The sequence below is a fragment of the Cynara cardunculus genome (genome assembly GCF_001531365.2).
Source record: "Cynara cardunculus var. scolymus isolate 2C chromosome LG 7, CcrdV1, whole genome shotgun sequence".
NCBI lineage: Eukaryota > Viridiplantae > Streptophyta > Magnoliopsida > Asterales > Asteraceae > Cynara > Cynara cardunculus.
In genome coordinates this window covers 1,317,498-1,340,217 of record NC_037534.1, presented here as the reverse complement: position 1 = coordinate 1,340,217, position 22,720 = coordinate 1,317,498, and the positions used below count along the sequence as shown (strand labels likewise).

General features: G+C 33.9%; 2 protein-coding genes across 4 annotated transcripts; one reads left to right on the top strand and one right to left on the bottom strand.

Annotated features, from left to right (window-relative positions):
- The first annotated feature begins 2,513 nt into the window (after window positions 1-2,513).
- On the top strand, window positions 2,514-13,857 carry LOC112515280 (putative rRNA methyltransferase YlbH). Of its 3 annotated transcripts, XR_003069510.1 has the most exons (12): window positions 2,514-2,672; window positions 2,790-2,881; window positions 2,989-3,087; window positions 6,413-6,517; window positions 6,634-6,738; window positions 7,378-7,516; window positions 8,212-8,327; window positions 8,416-8,472; window positions 9,738-9,964; window positions 11,684-11,730; window positions 12,813-12,966; window positions 13,400-13,857. XR_003069510.1 is itself a non-coding variant. In XM_025121998.1 (9 exons), exons 1-9 carry the CDS (start codon window positions 2,528-2,530, stop codon window positions 9,813-9,815), a joined length of 936 nt encoding a protein of 311 aa, XP_024977766.1. In that variant the 5' UTR covers window positions 2,514-2,527; the 3' UTR covers window positions 9,816-10,240. The 3 variants fall into 3 exon arrangements, 1 of the variants encoding a protein (XP_024977766.1); XR_003069511.1 differs by lacking the exons at window positions 11,684-11,730; window positions 12,813-12,966 and having other exon boundaries at window positions 13,400-13,855; XM_025121998.1 differs by lacking the exons at window positions 11,684-11,730; window positions 12,813-12,966; window positions 13,400-13,857 and having other exon boundaries at window positions 9,738-10,240.
- Window positions 13,858-19,174: 5,317 nt separating this feature from the next.
- LOC112515743 (inactive LRR receptor-like serine/threonine-protein kinase BIR2) lies at window positions 19,175-21,392 on the bottom strand. The gene has a single exon (XM_025122659.1). The coding sequence runs from the start codon at window positions 21,290-21,292 to the stop codon at window positions 19,478-19,480; it is 1,815 nt and encodes a 604-aa protein (XP_024978427.1). The 5' UTR covers window positions 21,293-21,392; the 3' UTR covers window positions 19,175-19,477.
- Window positions 21,393-22,720: the final 1,328 nt, after the last annotated feature.

Genomic DNA, 22,720 nt, shown 5'->3' with positions numbered 1-22,720 from the left:
GGAAACTAATTATTGGATAAATAATTGTGATATAAAGTCGTGACAGTTATATATTTTATTTTGAATCATAGATTCAAGCATGATTTTCAGTATCGAAGATGTTTCAGGCCATCCACACACTATAATTTCAACTGTTTTTTTTTAAATCATGTCAACTTTATCAATTACTATAAAATTACCTTATACAGAGGCGGAACACAAATGGATTGGATCAACAACAGTGAGGGGGTCCAAAAGAATTTTATACTTAAAACCTTAATGGATTGGAGATGTTTCACTCTAGCAAGGAAAAAAAAGCCCTGGGGCCAAGGCCCCTATGGGCATCCGCCCCTGCCCTATACTACAAGAATTTGTACATAAGTTCAGAAAAACCGTCTAATTCTCCAACTGTCAAGGGCGCACTGGTATTAAGACGTGTGCCAAACCACTCAATATGAAGCGATTAATAAAAAACAGTATTTTAATTAAATAACAATAAACTTTCAGTTGTATATATTTTTAGTTTAATTTAATTTCGAGATATTAATTAACATAAAAAATAATTATTCTAAAAGGAGTAAAATTAATTAATTAAATAAATATTTTTACCTTTATTTTTATTTATAAAATGGTTTTTGATTTAATAAATAATATTTTAAAAAGTTATATTCATGGAGGGGTACACAATGTCACATATAAAAAAAGCAAAAAGAAAAAAGGACTAAAGTAACTTTATACAACGGACACATGACATTATAGACGTATACTAAAAACCAAGAAAACTGGAAAAAAAATCTAAGGACGAAACCGTAATTTACCCAAAAGTCAATTTAAATGGTTAATATTAATAATAATTTTGATCTCACAACGAACGTCATCAAATAGTTTGAATTTAAAAAAAAAACAAATCATACTCGTTTATGATGTCAATAGTTATTTCTAACATTAGACCAGTGTAATTAAATGGCCAAACCTTTAACGTGAGCTATCCCTCAAAGTAGAAATGAGCAAATAAATTGATGTTTTCATTCTAGATCAGATAAGTATGTCATCAGCTCAAACCAAGCCGAACTGTAGCAATTTAGGGGGTGTTTGGGATTGCTTATTTGAAACAATTTATGTTTTTCTACAAAAGCATTTGTCAACTTATTATAAGTCGTAAGGGTTTAACTTTATCAAAAACTTCTTATTACCGGTTTGGCATCGGTATAAGTTGTTTATCCAAACACTCAAAAGTGTTTATTACCGGTGCCACACCGGAATAAGTCAATAAGTTATTTTTATAAGTAATCTCAAACAACCCCTTAATCAGTTTCACTCTTTTTAGACGGACCAATTCAAATGAACTTTGGAATTCAATTACAAAGAAATTCAACAAGCTTTTGGGGTTGGAATGTCTTCCCCGTTTGGTCAAGCTAGCAAGGCATCAGAACCACATAAATCGAATAAAAACATAAATCATATCGGATAAAGCCCTGGGCGGTAGCCCTGACTTAATCCATAACAGGTCAGATCGGGACGATCTAAGTTTTTATGAATTGTTTTGACAAGTCTATTAACCATACCAGCTATTTCAAGACTGGTCCATCTTCGTCTTTGCACAAAAGTGTGCACCGTACTGGATGGTTTAGGAGCATCTCCAATGGAGGTTTTTATATGAACCCACTTTTTGTGCTTCTTGTTTTATAACGTCCAATTTATCAAATTAAGAACACACATAAAACTCCACATCAGCAAGAACCCTTTTTGTGGGTCCTAATAAAATACATAAAAACTTGAAATGTCATTTCACACAAAGTCAAGGTAAGAACCAATGTTCTGGTACAAAAACCCCAAGGACACAAAGGGCTAACTTGGTTTGACAAATGTTTTTGAGGGATTTCGACTTCCTGGAAGGATTTGAAATCTTTAGTGTGTTTGATTTGTGAAATCTGGAATGAAGTTGAATTTTATTTTCTTCATAAATAATTTATAGAAACAAATTATAAAATAACTAAATTGTAATTTTATTAATAGGTTAATATAAAACAAATGTTTTTAACATATTTGAAAGCAGTATTACAAAAAAATTATATGAAATACTGTAAAATACCACCCACCTCCATAAAATTTCTAAATTCGATGTATTCAAATTCAGGCATTCTTTCAAACCAAACATTGGATAAAAATGGAATTTAAGTCGTAAGACCATGTTTGGGGGCTGACGCCTGCCCAGTGCCGGAAGGTTAAGAGCTGCTTTTCCAGCCGAGAAAGTTGAGCCCCCCACTGGGGCCCCACTATGCCAAAAGCGAGAGAAACCTCGTCCCTCTTTTTTCTTTTTTCTTTGCCATTTGACAACTGAATCTTATTTTTTCCGTTATTTTCAAATCCCGCAAAACAAAACGGACCTAAAAAGAAAATAATTGTTTGGGGATCAAATATGAATGGTTCTTACAATTACAAGGGCTAAAATGACATAAGTTGAGAAGATGAAGGGTTAGGAAGAAAATTGACCAACAGCGATATAGCTCTGCTACTAACGGGCCTTTCGGGTTTCGGCTAAGGTTTCATGGCGGTCTCTGTAATACCAACACCACTTCAATGGCGTCCTGTTGGTGACGATAATGTTAACGGTCTCTTCACCCACCGTTCATTAATCTCCACTCCGCTGCCGTGCCGTCGGCTTTCAACCGTCGTATGCTCGTCATCTCTCAGTAAGTTTCTTAATATCCACTTCCTTCCACCACCGTCGATGCAAAATCGATCTTTCGTTTCTGAAATTCTTAACGTATGAATGATTAATTTGGTTTTTTTGGGGGTTATGATGTCAGAATCGCCTAAATCTAACGAGGAGACGAGGGAGTTACTCAAACAATACGGTCTTGATCCCGACGAATTCCTCTCTGAACCTACTCCTTCGAAGGTCCGTCAATCTATCTCTAATAGTTAAAACCTAGGTTGTGCTGTTTTGCATCTATATTTGATTAGTAGGTATGATTTGAATAAAGTTGAATGAGGGTTTTTACTCAGACGAGAAGGAATAAAGAGCAGCAAAAGAGTGGAAGAGGGAAGCAGGTCGCACCACCACAGGAACAAGCTAAGCCCAGGGAGACTCATAAATTGCTTCAGGTATGTGGAATATCTTGCTTCTTCAGCTGTATTGTATCAACCGTTGTTATAAAATAAGATTATAGGAGAAAAGTGCAGCAAAAACAATTAGGACTGATTTGTCACTGTCCTTAGGATATTATTAGCCCCTGCTAAACAATGTTGTTTGGGTTATGGCTAATATATGTTTATCAATGAACATTCTGCAGAAATTGTATGAAGGAAAGGAGATGATTAAGATAAGAGATAAAAATGATGAGAAAATTATATATATATATATAGAGGTTGGTTATTATACAACCCTTGACATTTGTGCAACCAATACAACCCAATCTCAACCGTCCATTTCATTTGATTAATATATGATTTCATAGAAGTTTTGATTGTTTCCTAATATAAAGTATTGATCATAATTAATGAACCATATTCATCTTCCATAAATATTCAAATCATCATAAATAAACTCTCATCGTTTCCATAAATATCTCAATTTATTTGGTTGCATTGGTTGTACAAATGCGACGGGTTGTATTTGAAACAAACTCTCTCTCTCTCTCTCTATATATATATAGAGGTTGGTTATTATACAACCCTTGGCATTTGTGCAACCAATACAACCCAATCTCAACCGTCCAATTCATTTGATGAATATGTGATTTAATAGAAGTTTTGATTGTTTCCTAATATAAAGTATTAATCATAATTAATGAACTTTATTCATATTCTATAAATATTCAAATCATAATAAATGAACTCACATCATTTCTATAAATATCTCAATTAATTGCGTTGCAAGGGTTGTACAAATACACAAGGTTGTAAAAGAAATATACCCTATATATATATGTATATAGGTCTGTGTCTCTAACTGATTTGGATAAGAAAAAACCGACAATAGATTTTATCCAAATCAGAAACCATGAAAAACCTGTAAAAAAGGGTCAGAAATTCGCCAAACAGTTAGCTAGGCGACTTATCTGGCTGAAGTGGCAGGGGAAGTCACCAAGACACTGTTCCCGTTCAAATATTCCAGAAAGCCACGCAGTACTGTCTTTTGACCGTTAAATATATGTGTAAAATCAACACAACAAAGCCAAATCTTCCTTAGCTTATCTAATCCCTTACACAATTCAATAAGATGTCAGAGATTGTAAACTAAAGAACACTATATCACTCTTCCAATGTGGTACAAGTGATATGCTTTAATGTTCATACATATAGCTCACAAGACAAATAAGATTCTCTATACTTTCTACGAGGGACAAAATCTCACTATAAAGAGTTGAAGACCATATACACGACAGTTATTTGGCTATAAACTTCAAGTCTCACGAAATTAAGCATCCCGAAGACCGAAGTATATATAATTATTTAGCATAGAAGTCAATAGGATCACTTAAAATTGTAATTGCTTATTTTTCTATATAACAATGCATCCAACCCAGTCATAGAAATTGTTATTTTGATGACCAAATATTCCATAGAATATTAAACCTAAAAAATAGGAAAATCTGTCACAAACACTAGAATCTGAAGGACTATTCAGAGCTAGTTTTCTACAAATAGAAGGAATGCTTCATTTTATTATATAACACAACCTGATTACTCCTGATGGTTCAAAAAGAACCCCACAATTGATTTTTGGATGTCAAATTGACTTCTTTGAAAAGCTAATCATTGTAACAATTTTTTGGGTTATAGAGAAAAGTTAAAAAATTGAGAACCATGTTCTTCTTCAACATACTTTCAAGTAATAGGCTCTAGACACATTATTTTGGATACTATATGTTTGTTTATGATTCTGATTGTTTGTAGTGGAACTGATGAAACTATATTTGACTATTAGTTGGGGCCTATAGCTTAATGAGTTTAATAGCATTCACAACTTATTCTTTCAGCTATACATGACTGTTTGATAGTGGCTTAATGATATAGAAAGTGGCTTATTCTATAAGCTTCTAGGGGGAGCTTTATGTAGAAAGCCAAGTTTTTTTTTTCCAAACATGTCCCTCTCAATTAAAAAACATGCTTCTTCCATCTATGAAAAAACCCTTCCAAACAAAAACCTTTCTGATCTATACAGACATATTAATCCACAGTGACATTTTTATCTTAATGGAAAACCAACCAAACAACCCCTCGGTCATATTAGCTCAACCACGAAGATCGAGAAGAGTGTATTTCCTGTTAAAGAGAAGAATGAATTTTGGTGAAATTATTTTATTGGTCACAAATGTATCCTGTTGATGGTGTTTAAAAGTCCCTGATTAGAATCACTTAAGCGGCCACCAGGTATTAAGCATCCATCACCACATTGATTAGTGAAGGCCGTTTAATTGGCTACATACAACTTAAGCATCCTCTACTACTTCTGTTAGAAACAAATCATTTAACTAAGTGTTTCAAAAATTTAGGCAGAGTCAATCAACCTTTCTGAACTTGTGCTTGTCAATTGGCGTCTCTCAACTTAGAGGGAATCTTCTGCTATAAACTAGAATCCAAATCAGTAATGGACAAATAATGAAGATGAAAACAGACCAATCAGATGATTACTTAAATGGAAAACAAGGAACTCTAGCATTCGAGAGGCTCGCACTCTCCCATAGACCGCTCACGAAGTTTCTGCATGACTCCCATCCCCTGCATCCTCCCTATTATACTAAATATCTATTCTAAGTACCCAAATAACCCCTTCTTAACTATTATAGAATATCAATTAGGAATGGGCTTGGGCCTCTAGATGTACAGAAATGATAACGTATCGAAATCTTAAGTGCATGACATCTTTTCATTCGTTGATTGTACAGAAATGATAACGTATCGAGATCTTAATTCTTATATGTCTACATGATCTAAAAATAATTGTTTTTAATATGCTGAAATGAACTGCTTATGGTTCTGTTGGAGCTCAGAGGATTAGAGCACAAGGTCATGCTTAGGTGTCCCCTTATTCCCACCTTAGGTGATTAAGCGCTAGGTTACTCAACCGCCTAAGGGCCTGTTTGTTAGCAGCTTAACGAGCTTAATGAAACTCACAGCTTATTTGGTCAGCTATACATGACTGTTATTAGTGGCTTAATGATATAGAAAGTGGCTTATTCAGTAAACTTCTAAAGGGGAGTTTTATGCATAAAACCAAGTTTTTTTCCCAAACCTACCCCTCCTAACTAAAAAAACGCTCCCTTCACTTATGAAAAACTCTCCCAAATAAAAACCATCCCAATCTATAAAGACAGATTAATCCATACATACAACATCCACACAAGACTTTGAAAAACCAACCAAACATCCCCTAACTCTGCTTATCGCTTTTTAGAACACCTCTTATTGACGTTATAAATGGTAGGTTCTTGGAGGGAAGGCACGAAGGAAGAAATTACTCTCACCAAAGGGCATGGATGTCCGCCCAATGATGGAAGTAGTCAAAGGTGCCGCCTTTGGTATTTTGCAGGTACTGATTTGCTGTTTATGTTGGCTGTTTCTAATGTACCTTCATCTTAATATGAGAAAAGGCGGATTTCTTTTGCAAATTTTGTATTAAGATAAGAAAATGTCTACTTTGTCAAGGCTGCTGGTGGCTGTCCTACATCCTTGAGGCCTGGTCGATGGTTAGACTTATATAGCGGTACAGGGTCTGTTGGCATAGAGGCTATAAGCCGAGGATGCTCTGAGGTATCATCTCTTCTTTATGACACTTCTATAAATTCCTATTTTGATAATTTAGCACTACCAAGCTATTTTGAAAGCCTAAAACTTGTCAAGGTAAGTAGCTTTTTGATGTATCTTGGTGCGTTTGGTACCCATACAGGCCAGAACAGAGAGAACAGCTGTTCAATGTTTGGTAAGATGTGATTGGTAAAATGACCAATGTACCCTTAATGAATTGTTTATATTTCTATATTTTGATTAATTTATTATTTTAATAATCAATTAATTACATAAATTAACCAAAATATAGACAACAAATAAAAATAGTATTTTGAGGAGAGTAAAGTGGAAGTTTAAAGATAATAAAATACGATAAATAAATTTCCAAGAACTGATAAAATGTAAAGAGGGAGACATATTTGATGTTTTAGAAGAGAATTAGGTTTTATTTTGAGGTATATTGGTAAAATATAGCTTGTTCCACGTTCCACCCTGTTCCACATAGAAGTCATGCCAAACGTGGAACAATGATCTGTGTTTTCTTCGACCTGTTCAGGTGCTAAAAATTGATATCGTATCCTTGTCTCTTGTTTTTATGGTGTTGCTAATTTATTTCAATTGGTTTGATGGCAAAGAGCTTACTACTTTATTGCGAACTTGCAGGTGCATTTTGTGGAGATGGATCCATGGGTTGTTTCTGACGTTCTTCGTCCTAATTTAGAATGGACTGGCTTTCTTGATAATTCGGTTATACACACAGTTCGTGTAGAAACTTACTTGGAGCGTGCCAAAGAATCTGCAGGTGTTTGACCTCCTCCCCCCCTGCAATCATGTGAAAATCACTTCAATACTGCATTTAGGTTGCATTTGGTACACTGGACAGGACAAAACGGAACATGGATCATTGTTCCACGTTTGGTAGGACTTTTATGTGGAACAGACAGGTTCGAAGTGGAAAAGGCATGTTCCACCCCCACCCATGGAACAAGGTGGAACATAATAATATTTTACCAATATAACCTTGAAATAAAACCTAATTCTCTTCTAAAACATCAAATACGCCTCCCTCTTTACATTTTATTCATTTTTTAAATTGTATTTATTGTATTTTATGCTCTTTAAACTTTCAATTTTACTGTTCTCAAAATATTATTTTCATACGGTTTCTATATTTTGATTAATTTCTGTAATTTATTGAATATTAATAATAAAAAAATAACTGTTCTATCATAACCTGTTCTGTTAAACAACTCATTAGGGTTAAATTGGTCATCTTATTTGTTTTGTCCTGTTCAGTTCTGTCTTATCAAATGCAAAATAGTTGTTCTGTTATGTTCTATTCTATCCTATCCTGTTTGGATACCAAACGCACATAGGGAACATCTAATGCTGCAGGCCTATATTGTTTAGTGCAACCCTTGTCTTCTTTATGCACCAGAAACTGTAATTCTTGTTTTTTTTTCTTTTCGTTAACAAATTGTGGCTACTTCTTTGCAGGCAAAGATGGTCCATTTGATTACATTAGTGTCACACCTCCATATACGCAAGTGGATTACAAGATCTTAATGAATCAAATTACAGAATCATCTGTGATCGGAGATGATTCTTTTATGGTAAGTTTTGCTGTATTCTTTACCCATCTATAACCTTTTTCCAAGTTCGGATTGCTTTGGTATCTTATCTTTGATTACCACTCTATAGCTTGTGGAGTATCCATTCCGAACCGACATGCTGGAAACATATGGGGGTCTTGTCAAGGTACTTTCTATAGCTATTAATATTTGCACTTTGTATTATGACTGCTTCATACCAGATGCAATTTAGAAGAAGTAGTCCCCAGGGGCGGACCCACATGGCATGATATCATGGCACGGGCCACCGCTTCATGGTTCCATCGTAAGGGAAAAAAATTATGTTTTTTGAAGGGTGCCACCGTATTGTTTTGTTGGGTGCCACGTTATAGTTTTGAAACTGAAATGTTTGCACAAGACTTTAATGGCTAAGATGGTAAACACTCCTGCCTTTTTACAAAAGGCCCAGGTTCGAGTCCCCACGGTTGTCAAATTTGTTGTTTTTAGCTTAAATTTTGGTGTTCTTTTATATACCTCTTGTGCTTTTCAAATTATATGTAGAGCGGACTCGAACATGGGTCTCTTTTATGTAAGGACAAGGAACCAACCAACAAATTTATACTTATATTGTGAAAAAAAAAATTAGATACATTTTTATAGTCAAATTGTGCCACCACTTGAAAATTTCTGGGTCCGCCTCTGGTACTTGCTCCGTCTCATAACAAGTGTCCACATTAATCACTCCTTCTATTAGTAAGGTAAATTTGTCATTTGGTTAATTTAAAAGTGTAACAATTATACATTTTTATAAAACTGTGTGTTTTTCATTATGGACATCTATTTTGGGAAGGTGGGAGTAGTTATCTAGAGAATACAAGCCATGATATCTACTACTCCCTCTGTCCCAAATTAAGTGTCCACATTACTATTTTAGTTTGTCCTAAAATAAGTGTCCACTTTCAAAAGTAAGTTTCAGATTTCCCATTTTATTCTCAATTATGAGATGGAAAAAGTCTCTCTCTATTATCAAGGGTAAAAGTGTCATTTAGTATTTTAAAGATGTAATGATTACACATTTCTAAAACTGTGTCATTTTCGTTGTGGACATTTAGGGGCTGTTTGGTTGGTTTTTCATCAAGTCCTGTATGTGTAAAGCTGTCTGTGTGGATTAATTTGTCCATTTAGATTGCAAAAGTTTTGTTTGGGAGGGTTTTCCGTAGATGGAAGGAACATGTTTTTTAATTGAGAGGGACAGGTTTGGAAAACACTTGGCCTTTCTGCATAAAGCTCCCCCTAGAAGCTTATTGAATAAGCCACTACCAAACAGTCATGTATAGCTGACCAAATAGGCTGTGAGTCCCATTAAGCTCATTAAGCTGCTAACAAACATGCCCTTATTTTGGTATTCATGGAGTGTATTGAATTCTTCATGTGCATGATGCAAACTTGTAGTTAGCTGATCGCCGGTTTGGAAGGACACACCTAGCAATATACGGTCCCAAGTGGGCACAAAAGAAGCGAAGATCATGAGCTTCAAATCAGATTGAAGTCGGAGCCTTTTGGTTGGGCTACGGCAGATCTACTTTACAGAATCAAGGTGTACGCAAGTTCAAAATACTCGTTCAGTTGGTGTTCATACTTACCGTTGTTACCTTGATCAACCTCAGCATATTTGCACGGTAAGCAACCCATCCATGCGAACCATCACATTTTGCAAATGGCAGATTTCTCTTTCATGTATTTGCAGCATGTGAGAGAAACTTCATATTGGAGGCTTATAGCATTATTAGCACCTTCAAACCTCCAAAGTTTCCGAGTTAATGTGAGAGATGAATAATTAAGTTGAATCAAATTAGAATTTTCAAAAAATGTAAGATCCCATTCAGAAATCAGTACTGTAAGCTCCTGACATGAGTTACAAACATTTATTAGCATCTTATTTTTTTGGCGTACAATTTCCTGTCCATATTTTATTAACACAGAACTTTCTTTGCTTTATGAACCTTGCTTTGCTTTACCTGAGAACAAATCGCTTGTTGCTTACCATGTCTAGATTTCTCAAAATTTAGCTTATCTGCAGTTTTCCCTTTCACACACTTTTCACGAAACAACCACTCTACTTTTTTAGGATAGAGATCAGTTCTGCGTACATCTTTACCCCCTGGACCCCCACCTCCGGGTGGGATATATTGGGCTCGTTTGGTTTATTTTTTTGTTTTATTGGTGCCTGTGATCGTACACCTTCTAATAGGCAATAGAACTCGGAGGGGGAAGATTCACATAGTGAAGCTAAAAATAATTTGAAACAAAAACCTGAGTCAAGTTGAATCTTTAGAACTTAAATGTAGCGTCGGCAAGATTATGTATATTCCTGGTAAAGTAGGAAACATGTTTGTTTGAACTAGAAGTGGACCACTGGCAGATACTTGGTGTTTTAGGAGAGCAACCTCTTTTGTTTTCTCTTCCCATGAGACAATAAAGAAAGCTATATGTCTAGAACTCTAGATACTATAAAGTGTTGGTCATACCTCAAGATTTAGAAACTTTTTTTATATGTTCCTTTCATAAGCAGTGACAAATAAGAATCTGGAATTTAACTTGGGGGTTGTTTGGTTGATTTTCCATTAATTCCTTAATAGGTAAAGGGGTGTGTGAGTTAATCTGTCTGTATAGACTGAGAAGATTTTTGTTTGAGAGATTTTTTTTTTTCATATATGGAAGGAACGTGGTTTTTAATGAGCAAGTTCGGAATTTTTTTTGGCTTTCTACATAAAGCTCCCTCTATAAGCTTACTGAAAAATCACTTTCTATATCATTAAGCCACTGTCAAACAGTCATGTATAGCTGACCCACTGAATAAGCCGGGAGTCTTATTAAGCTCCTAGCATACAGGCCCTTAGGCTCGAGATGTATGTATGTATGTATATATGTATGTATATATATATATATATATATAAATAGAGAGAGGGGTCGGGGAAAAACCCCCAAAAAAAGGAAAAATTGAGGAACACTCTAATAACAGTTCATCTGTACGGTATGAACACGTGCATTCAAGTAATTGAAGATGTTTCTTGGTTTCTATGCACTTGCAAATGTGCATACTATACAGATGAATGGCTAGGGTGTTCCTCAGTTTTTTATTCTTTTATATATATATATATATATATATATATATATATATATATGCAGTCAAGTGGTGATTATATCAATTGGGATCTTCAAGTAGGGGAGTACAACTTCTTTTTGCACCATTAACAGAACTTGTTGTTTTCTAGCTTATAGTTGTCAACTGACTGCAATCTTTAGCAGAAGTATTCAATTTCATAAAACTGTACTTTTATCTAGGTTTGCACATAATTCAATGTATTCTTAAGCATCTATCTATTTCTATATGTTAGGAGTAGGGAAGATGAGTGAGATCACAAATGCACATGACAAAGCATCGGTAAGTTTTTTTTTTTTTTCTGTGGACCCAACCAATCACAACCTAAAGCAACAATACTTGTCAAAAGTTCATCTATTTTTTTACCTTTTATCTAAATAACATCTCTCTGAGAAAGAAAAAGTGCAACAGAATTGCTTGTAGTATTCCATCATTAAAGAAAAGTGGTCTCTCTTCCCCCTCCTTAGTTAAAAATATGAGTAAATTACAATTTTCGTCCCTGTGGTTTGTTAATAATTTTGATTTTCGTCCTTGTGGTTTAGAAGTTGCGATTTTCATCCCTATGATTTGTAATTCATTGCTATTTTTGTCCTTATAATAAATTGTTATTTCCGTCCTTGTGGTTTACATACTGTTTTGGTTATTGACGAAGGATTGTGTAAGAATAGGAGTTAAAGTGAGAAGTGTAAGAAGGGATTTGGACCCTTGATCACTTTAAATCCTAAAACAACCCATGAATTGCGCTTTAGTTAGGAATTGATCTAGTGTATCTCATATTCTCATTAGTGTTGATCTAGTGGTTTTCTTCAATTAGAATTGATCCAAGTGTGGAGATCCCTTCTTACCCTTCTCACGATAACTTCCATTCTCACCGGAACCCAATCCCTTGGTCCCTTGTACTTAAAAGGTAAGAATTAGTCCAGGGACAAAGATAACAATAAATTGCAAACCATAGGGACGAAAATTGCAATTTCTAAACCACAGGGATGATAATTGAAATTACTAACAAACTACAGGGTCGAAAATCGTAATTTACTTTAAAAATAACTACACACATCACCTTCCCCTGCTTTTCTCTGTCTCTGTGTGTGTGTGTGTGTGGCTGACTTATATATCAAAGGCAGGGAGATGCATTATCCTGGTGCCAAAACCACCATGATTGTTATAAGTTCATCATCATCATCATCATCATCATCATCATCATCATCCATAAGTCTTAATTTCCAAGAATTCTGTTTTGTTGAGAACATCTAAAGGGGTAATTTGGTAAATGGGGGGTTTAGAATAAGGCATGGGAGGGAACAGCAGGGTGTTTTTCGCGGGAATACTATTAGTGGGGTTTTGCTGTTTTTTGTTATTTGAAGTTTCTACAATCACACAAGTCGCAATTCCGCCCACTGCACGTGTTGGTGTTTCCAATTCAAAAGGAGGAGCAGCAACAAGAAGGCACGAAAGGCTGGCTCTGAACTACGTGAGCAAAAGACGAGTACCAAATGGACCTGATCCTATTCACAACAGGTATGCCATTATTCACACATGCATATTCAATTATTCATTGTGTGTTTATATCATCTTTAGCACTGTTAATATGATAAAGATCCAATAGAAGTACACTAGAGGGTCAGTTTGCAAAAACGAGATATGGAGGTTAGTGAGTTTAATAGCCCTTGAGGTGATATGTATGCAGAACTGACCTTTATCTGAAAGAATAGAGTGGTTGTTTTCATGAATACTGCTAAATATTATAAAATTTAATGTTGGATTGTTGGAGTCTCACATTGGCCAGAATTGGACCATTTCTTCTTTATATATCTGTTGGAACTCCTTTCTCTTCTTTGAAGTTCTACATTTTCTCACAGTTAAAAGTATGCTTAAAAGTTCAATAAGTGATTTTGCATGCATTGGCATGTCAAGCTTGTACTTCATCATACTCTTTATGTTTTTCGTTCAGGAAAATCGGAAACGCCACACAACCGCCTGAACGAGACTAAGTTTGACATAAAACGACTTGTGTACATGGAAATATGTCCGGGAACCAACGTAGAAGAGCCACACGAAGTTTCTACGGATTTCCTTCCATTCTCAAAAAACCCGTTACATAATCTTTTACACTCGAGATAGCGATCATGATACCTCATCCGACATCCATGACATGTTTTTTTGTTCGGTTTTACGAAAGAAAGTATGAAGCTTTTTTAAAAGGTGGTGTTAAGGGTGTTTTTGGTGTAGTTCTTTTAAGTTTGAATTGAAAGATTCATGGATTTGGGGATGTTTAAATTTTAGATGGAAAAAAGGAATGAAATCTAATAGAATTTGTGTGAGAGATGTGTAGTAAAAAAGATGCATTGTTAAAAGGAGAATTGTCTTTGCTTTTTTAGCTTTGAGCTTTAAGGGGTTGGCTTTATTCCTCTCGTTAAGTGGGGTGTGTTCCCTAAATAAAGCACTTTTTTTATTTTCAAAAAAAATATTTTTTTAAATCAGTTTCTTTTTCGGAAGAACGGCCGACCAAAGGATCGAAGCCGACAATGAAACCTTTGTTGTTTGGTTTGGATGCAAATAGACTTAACCCTTGGGCTCGAAATAGGCGTTGCTAGCCTGCTAATGCCCTTGTGGCTATGGAGGTTCACCGCAGGCACTTTTTGTTGCTCGGGGGATTAGTAGGTATGCATAAACTGGCTTGGAAACCCACGGTTACGAAAAAACAAATTGATTTGAATGATATGAAACCCTATGGACTAATTGGGCTAAAGATCAGTTAAAACTGCAAAAACGAATTGTTATAAAGAAAATCTTTCATATAAAAGGGTCATCGGACTAATGGTATCTGAGTTAACGGTTCAAATTTTATCAATTGTGAGAAGTGTAAGTATTTGGTGCATATAAATTTTATATATTAAAAAAAGTACCTATTCACGTGTTTTCAAAATTAGGTCTTTGTTACATTATGTTCTCGAGACTTACTTTTACGAATGAAAGGGAGGGGAAAAAAAGAATATCTTCTTTTCTTTTCTTCCAAATTCAAGAACACGTTGTAATGCACATAACCCTCGTAGGACTTTGGCAATAAGGCTTGAGCCTTTGAGGATTCTTCTGCCATCGGTTCGAATCCTATAAGCCCACTGGGTATTTTTCAAACTGTTTTTCCGAGCCTCTAGAATTAGTTAAGGTGTGCACAAGTTGGTCCAAACATCGACGATTAACAAAAAGATGCTTGTACAACTTGACGAAATGGGACTTAAGACATGGTTTTTGACAAAATTGTAGGAGTTGTCCTATGTATTTGATGGGATAATAGTTTAAGTACATATTCATGGTTTTTGTTAATTAGGTATGGAAGAAAAATAACCACCTTAAATTAAGTTTCAATGCTCACATGTTTGTATGAAAATAGTTAGCTTCTTTGTTTTTAAGGTTAGGATCGTGTTAGAGGGTGTTCCAATGTGTCATATAGAGAAAGAACCCTAAATGTTTTGGGGCCCAATTAGACTATTCCTATATATATATATATGTCTTAAGCTACGGTCTGTTTATCATGTTTTAGTTTTATTTCTTTATTAATTTGGAGATTTCTGACCTTTTAAGATCAGATGAATTTTATATGTTACTTTGTCATTTTAAACATTTTGTTGTTTTCATTTGTAAAACTGATATGGAACCTTTTTATTTTGTTTTAACTATTACATGTCTCGTCAATCTATAGTGTTGGCATATGTAACAAGATCTCCAAAAAAATTGGAACACTGTTGTTTAAAGTAGAAGACAGTGTTTGTTTATGTCTTACATCTGAAATCCCAATTGTTAGTGGAATTTATTGGACTCGGTGTGTTAAACCATCTCAAAATAAGTGTCCAGAATGAAAAACAAAATACAGTTTTAGAAAATGTAATTATTACACTTTTAATAAACTAAATGATAGTTTTAGGTGGCGTTTGTTTTTTAACCGAAGTCTGATTTATAAGGGTGGTCCTAAAGTTTGATATCTGAATTGTTTGTTTTCACGTTTGAAGTTTGAAATCTGAATCAGTCAAACAAGTGCAAAAATATAAAAGATAAATAGTTTTTTTTACAAAAATATAAAAGATAAATAATTTTTGCTAACAAATCTCTTTCAGCCCCCAAAATATGAACTATTTAATGGAGGGTGGATTAGAATTAAAACGTATTAAGAGATACGTTTACCACTTAAAATTTCAGAGGACATTTAGAGCTTTTAAGCTCTTATTTTAGAAATAAAACAAACGCTCTTAATACCCAAACGTCTGAACGAATTAGACTTCAGAAGTATTAAGAGATAATTTTGAAAAAAAAAAAGAGGCCCTTACTCTTAGTAATAAGTAATTAATTTTCTCATTTCTCAATTAAGGATAGAATGAAAAAGTATGCACTTATCTTTTAAAAATGAACATTTATTTTGGAATAAATTAAAACAAAAATATAGACTTTTAGGTCTTGTTCGTTTTTTCCATTTTTAGCTCTTAATTACTACTTATGTTTGATTCATTCAGACATTTTGTAATCCAGACTGTTTTTTATTTTTTTTATTTTCAGTGTCTCATATCACTTAATAGGGTCTGAATAAATAAGAGGTAAACTAATATTTTAGTTCCTCTTATTTTCTTTTTTCTTTGATTCTCTTTGGTTGTTGCTTCTTTCTCCACTAGGGATGTCACCGTCCTTTCATCATCCATGTAACATGCATCCCAACCTTCTCTCTCTCTCTCTCTCTCTCTCTCTCTATATATATATATATATATATATATATATATAATTTATGTACATATAAGTTAGCTTAGAAGATTAATGTGAAACAAGAACTTTTACTGCCGATCTATACTCTATTAAAAATATCGATCTTTCTGCAAACAAACTCACCGGCAGCATTCTGATAGCATCGGAAGTCTAAAAGGTATCCAAAAGGTTCTTATTGTGTTCCATCTATTAAAAAAATTGTTGAGATGAATTTCGACAATGGAAATTTTATGAAAATCAAGAGAATTTTGCAAAATGTTTGCACCGTATTTTACAAAAAAAAAACTATTGATTAAGATTTCAAACTTTAGACGTTTGTCAGTTTATAAAAACAAACAGTCTTATTAATTCAGATCTCAGACTTTAACACCATCTCTTATTAATCAAAAGTAAAATAAAACTTCAAACTTTAACACCTCTCAAAAAACAAACACTGGTTTAATTTGATACAGAAAAAATAATAATTTAAAGTATTTATAGTATTTGGACAAAGAATAAAGTTGCTAACATTCTCTCTCTTTAGTTGTCTTCTTTTTTTTCCATCTTGTGTTTTCTTTTGTGGTTATTATTTGAAAGTTTCAAAGGAATTTTGGTCACAAAGTGTCCCCAAGATTCAAAACTTAAAGGAACCCATTTGCCACTCCACAAATTCTTCTTTCCAATCTTTTGGTTAGGTGTTTAGAATTGTTTATAAAAATAATTTAATGACTTATTTTGGTGTAACACTGGTAATAAGCATTTTTAAGTGTTTGGATAAACAACTTATATCGGTATCAAACCGGTAATAAGAAATTTTTGAAGAAGTTAAACTATTCTAACTTATAATAAGTTGATAAGGACTTTTGTAGAAAAGATTAAGTTGCTTCAAATAAACAATCTCAAACACCCATTTTATGAAGATTAGATATAAGTTGGTATTTAAATACATTATCATCTTTTATTACAAGAAACTATGTTTTTTGTATTTTTTTTTAAATAGAACTAGAAGGGTACTCGTGTAATGCAGCAAGATATATCTCGATTTTAATATTTCGTTTTATTTTGTCTCTGTAGATGTTTTAATACGGTTTTTGTGGTTTTAAGAAAAAGATAATGTTTTTATTTTTGAACAAAATATAACTTTGAAGATATTATAAAATTTCGAAAATAAATATATCAATATTTGTATTAAATTAACCATTTTAAAAGTTCTTGTTTTTTTTTTTTTGTAATTTCTCTAATTCAATTTTTTTAATAATTTAATTTAGATTTAATAACAAAGTAATTTATTTTTGATTTAATAATATAATTTTTTATAAGAATAATGATCAAGCAATGCTATTAGAATTCAATAATTATTCTAATTATATTTAAAATGAAATGTTTATCTTATATTTAATTATGTTTATCTGCAGACAGCAGTTAGTTACACGAATTCAAACATAAGGCTTTTAATAAGTTGTACTTAGACTAAAATCTTACCAAGTAAGTGATAATGTTGATTTTTACAGGTAAACACTTACCCCGGTAAGCATTAGATAAACGGCCCCAAAATACAATAAGATAGTTTGGTTTATTTCTTATTTAGTGCAACAAATAAATTTTTCTCAATTCCAAAATTTCTTATTACGTACCTATTTTTAATCAGTAACCTGCTAATCTTTTAACATTTGATGACATGGATACCAATTTATAAAATGATTATGGCAAGATAGATGATAAACTTGACATCTATGTCATCAAATGTTACAAGATACACAATACTGATCAAAATGTGTTGAACAGAAACTAAAACATCCTTCATTGCATTTTGATGCCGCACTCAGCAAAGATTAATGAAATCATTTCAAGCAAAAAGAATGATGATAATGAACTATGGCAAGTTGCATATGCAAGATATGGTTTCGGGCTACATACCTCGCGGTTTCGGTTTAAAAACAAAGCCGAGCATGCAAATCACTACCATTTTATGGCATTGCTGATATACATTTCTCGATGGATGTTTACTACTTGTTGCCGCCTCTTATCGGGTAAGAGGTTCTTCCCCGAGAAGAAGGAATGTAGTTTATTATCAAACTCCGAACAACAAATATGCTAACCAAAATGTTGATCAAGCACGAAGAGGTTGCTTTTCCGACTCAATCATGGCTTCAGTCAACGCTTACACAGACACTTGGTAAACAACCATTTTCAGTCAGTAGTTTCCCAGATCAAGCCTCTTAACCGGACAGCAGATTTAGGGGTTGTTTGGTTGGTTTTTCACTAATTCCTTGTATGGAAGAAGTTGTCTATGTGGATCAATATGTCTTGTATGAATTGAGAAGGTTTTTCATAGAAGGGTTTTTCATAGATGGAAGGGTTGTGTTTTTAACTGAGATGGACATAAACTTCCCCCTAGAAGCTTACTGAAAACCACTTTCTCTATCATTAAGCCACTACCAAACAATCATGTATAATTCACTGAAATAAAAACATCTCCAAACGATTCTCCAAAATAAAGAATCAAAATTCAAAATCTCTAAAAAAAACATTGTGTTCATCTCCAACTGTTTCTCCATTTTGGAGATTACAATATTCATTATATTACTAAAACATTCCATAGGTTCAATAAAGTATTATTTATCTCCCCTAAACTTTTAATTTCAAGATTTCCTATTGGTGGAATATAATAAAGAAATGTTTCACTCACGTTTGGAGGTTTTTGCACTCTCTCTCCTACTTTCTCCATTTTGGAGAAAGTTTTGGGGAATTTGCTAGAGCAAAAAATTGCTCAAAATCCCGATTTTCTCCATGTTGGAGAAGCTGTTGGAGGGATGCTCTAAGCTGCAAGTCCCGTTAAGCTGCTAATAAACAGACCTTTACTCAGTTAGTGCTTAGTTGCTTAACCAATTTGTGTTGGTATACGGCCCAGAGTTGGCAAGAATAGCATCAGCATGATCAAATCAAACGATGAGCAAAGCTATACATGGAGCTGATACACGCATTTGTTTAGTAGAACTGATGGCAAATAGGCAACTATTAGATATCATATAAATGATCAAATATCATCAGACCAGTGAATTATTATACACTACAAATCATAAATACTTGGAAGTCCGTCTTGAAATGATACCCAAAGAGCATTTTTGAAGATATGCCGAAAGTAATAGCTTCAGAAGCTTGTATAATATTGTACATCTATATATTTGACAAGCATAGAATGAATTGGAACAGCCAGATAAACTAGAGAGCACAGGATCTACATCAAGCAGGCTTCAGTAAACAATTTGCAGAAATAGTTATTAGCTTTCGGCATTATAGCTTAAATAGCATCATTATGTATGCCATAAAGAAGTGGGAACTCATCATGATGTTCAGATAAACCTAGTTCTTGTGCCATTGTATTCAATGCTTCATAAACCTGAAACATAGACCATCTTGATCTGGGATTAGAAGTAATGCAATTACCTGCAATTCTCAGAAATTGAACAATATCCGCATCATGACCTCTGCCACGAAGATTCTTATCTATGGCATTCTTGATTTGACCTGAGCCTGATAGCTGATTTACCCAATCGACTAAATTACCTTTAAACCCTTCTTCGGCACCTGTTACATCTGCAGGTTTCTGGCCGGTTGCCAGTTCCAGAAGCACTACCCCAAAACCATAAGTATCACCTTTCAGAGAAGCAACCATGGTGGTCGAATACTCTGGGGCCACATAACCAAACTCACCCAGATCACCATTAACATAGCTACTATCGCCTGGGTGGTTAGAGGAAGTATTCATGAGCTTAGCCAATCCAAAATCCACTATTCGAGCATCATAATCCTCATCAAGAAAAATGGCATTAGAGCTAACATTTTGATGCAAGATTGGAGGCCGGCAGCCATGGTGAAGCCAAGCTAACCCTCTTGCTGCACCCAAACCGATCCTAAACCTAGTGGGCCAATCTAACAAGCTCAACTGTTTGGTCAACGAAGAAGAGAGAGTTCCGTTGGACATGTACTTGTAAACCAAGAGCTTCTCTTCTTCCACTAAGCAGTACCCCAACAAAGGAGTCAGATTAGGATGTCTAAGTTCACCCAAAGCATTCATCTCTGCCCGAAATTGCCTTTCGTGAAGCTTACATGCGCTAAGCCTCTTAATTGCAAGAGCAGAACCATCCGAAAGAATGGCTTTGTAAGTTGTCCCAGTTCTTGTTGAAATTATGGCATTCTCTTTACTGAAATTGTTTGTTGCAACCATCAAATCCACCAGCCTAACCTTCACAAGTGGTTTCTGAAACAAAGAAACGTGGATAAGCTTGTGATTTCTCAACCTATCAGCCCAGCTACTGCTATCATCCTCTCCCCCAATCCCATCGCGTCCCTTACTCTTTGATGTCGCCAAGCACCACCACCACAACCCAAACCCTATTAACAACGACGCGGCTGCCCCAAACACACCGGCGGCAACAATTATGGCCAAATTCTTCTTACTCAATCCACCACACTTGTCAAGAGGCTTACCACAAAGTCCCCTGTTCCCATCAAAATTGGACGAATCAAAATCCGACAACCTTGAGGGAATCGGACCAGATAGAGCATTATTTGCAACCGAAAACCTATTTAGCCTAACCAAATTAGATAACTGCGGTGATATACTACCAGACAATCGATTGTCCGACAGCACAATACTATTCAAAAACAAGCAATTACCGAGATCTGCCGGAATTTCTCCGGTCAATTGGTTGTCTGACAGATCTAAATTGACTAAATAAGGCAACCAGGTACAAAGTTCGGTAGGTATAGAACCAGTGAGATTGTTACCGGAGAGATCTAGGTTCTGTAAGCTCCGACAAAACCGTAAGTCGGGAGGAATTGATCCCGCAAGTCCTAGTTCACGAAGCGTGAGCGAAATTAAACGATTTTCCTGTTCATTCCAACAGCTGACTCCGGTGAACTTGCAGATGAATCCTGCGGTGTTGTTATTGAAGTTCCAGGAGAGCTCTGATCGTGGATCACGAAGAGAGTTCTGAACGCCTTGCAAACACTTGACATCGTCCTCGGCGACGACCGACAACGACTGAGTACAGAAAAAGATGGCGAGTGTGATCAGTGTTACATAATCAAACATACCTCTGAAAGAAGCCATTGATCTAGCGCTTTTCTCCACCGGAATTCAACAAACTGCGTGATGCTATGGTGGTGGGAGCAGGATAAGGAGGGAAGAACATTGACTTTTCTCGAGCCTGTCCAATTCAACAGGCACTTTTGACTGGTTGAGCGTTCCAACTTTCAAATACTGAAAAACTTTTCTGAACCTATTTTTACGATACCAGAATTTTTGGAGATTTATAATTTTTTTATAATAAAATATTAAAAGTTAAATAAAAAAATACATTTAATTTCGATACGTAATTTATTTTAACAATTCTATCATTATTTATACTATATTATAAAGTATTTGACAAAAACTATAAAAAATAATTTTTTTATATATAAAGTATTGTATATTGATACATATTACTTAAAATTCAATATTACAAATTAATTATACGTAAGTACAACTTATTAAAGTTCTATGTTTGAATTCGTGTAACTAACTGTAAATACACATAATCAAATACATGATAAATATCATTTTAAATATAAAAAATTTAAAATATAATTAAGATAATCATTGAGTTCTAATAAAATACTTAATTATTCTCTTAATAAAATTATTTTATTAATCTAAAAATAAATTAATTCGTTATTAAACTTCAATTAAATTATAATAAAAAAATTGAATTAATTTTTTTCTTACATAAATAAACTTTTAAATAGTTAATTTGATACTAATATCGCTATTTTTTTATAATATTTTCAAATTTATATTTCATTCAAAAGTTAAACATTATCTTTTTCTAAAAATCACATAAAAACGCATTATGACATCCATAGACCCAAAATATAAAACGAAACATTAAAATCAAAATGTATTTCTCTACATTGTGCGAGTACATTTTTAGTAATATTAAAATATTTAATACATTTAATAAAATATTATTTTTCTCTTTTAAATTCAATGGCTTTTATTGATGAAAAAAATTAAATATCATTTCTCCCTTAAATACAGAATTTTAAAGATTTCTCCAAATTTGAATATTTATATGATCTCTCTCTTCTTTACATTATTTTAGCATACAGTATAACATAGTTATTAAAGCAAAAAATAAACTATAAATCTCTAAAATCCTCATTTTATCATAGTTGTTGGAGATGTTGTAATACATTTTGCACAGAGCATCCTTAATGGAAGGTTCTTAGAACATATCCAACAGCTCTGTTGTTTTAGAATTTTTTGAAGATTTTTGGAAAAAATTTGCTCCAACAACTATATTAAACTCTCTTATTATATAGGGGAAAAAATAAAAATAGAGAAACCTCTAAATTTATAAAAAGCGATAGAAAATATAAAAAGTTGTTGCATATGCTTTTATAGGCAAAAAGTGTAGTGTCTTATAAGAACAACCATTGAATTGAGTTTTTCATATAAAATTCAAGTCATTTAAGTTTTTTGTACAAAAACTTTGGTTAT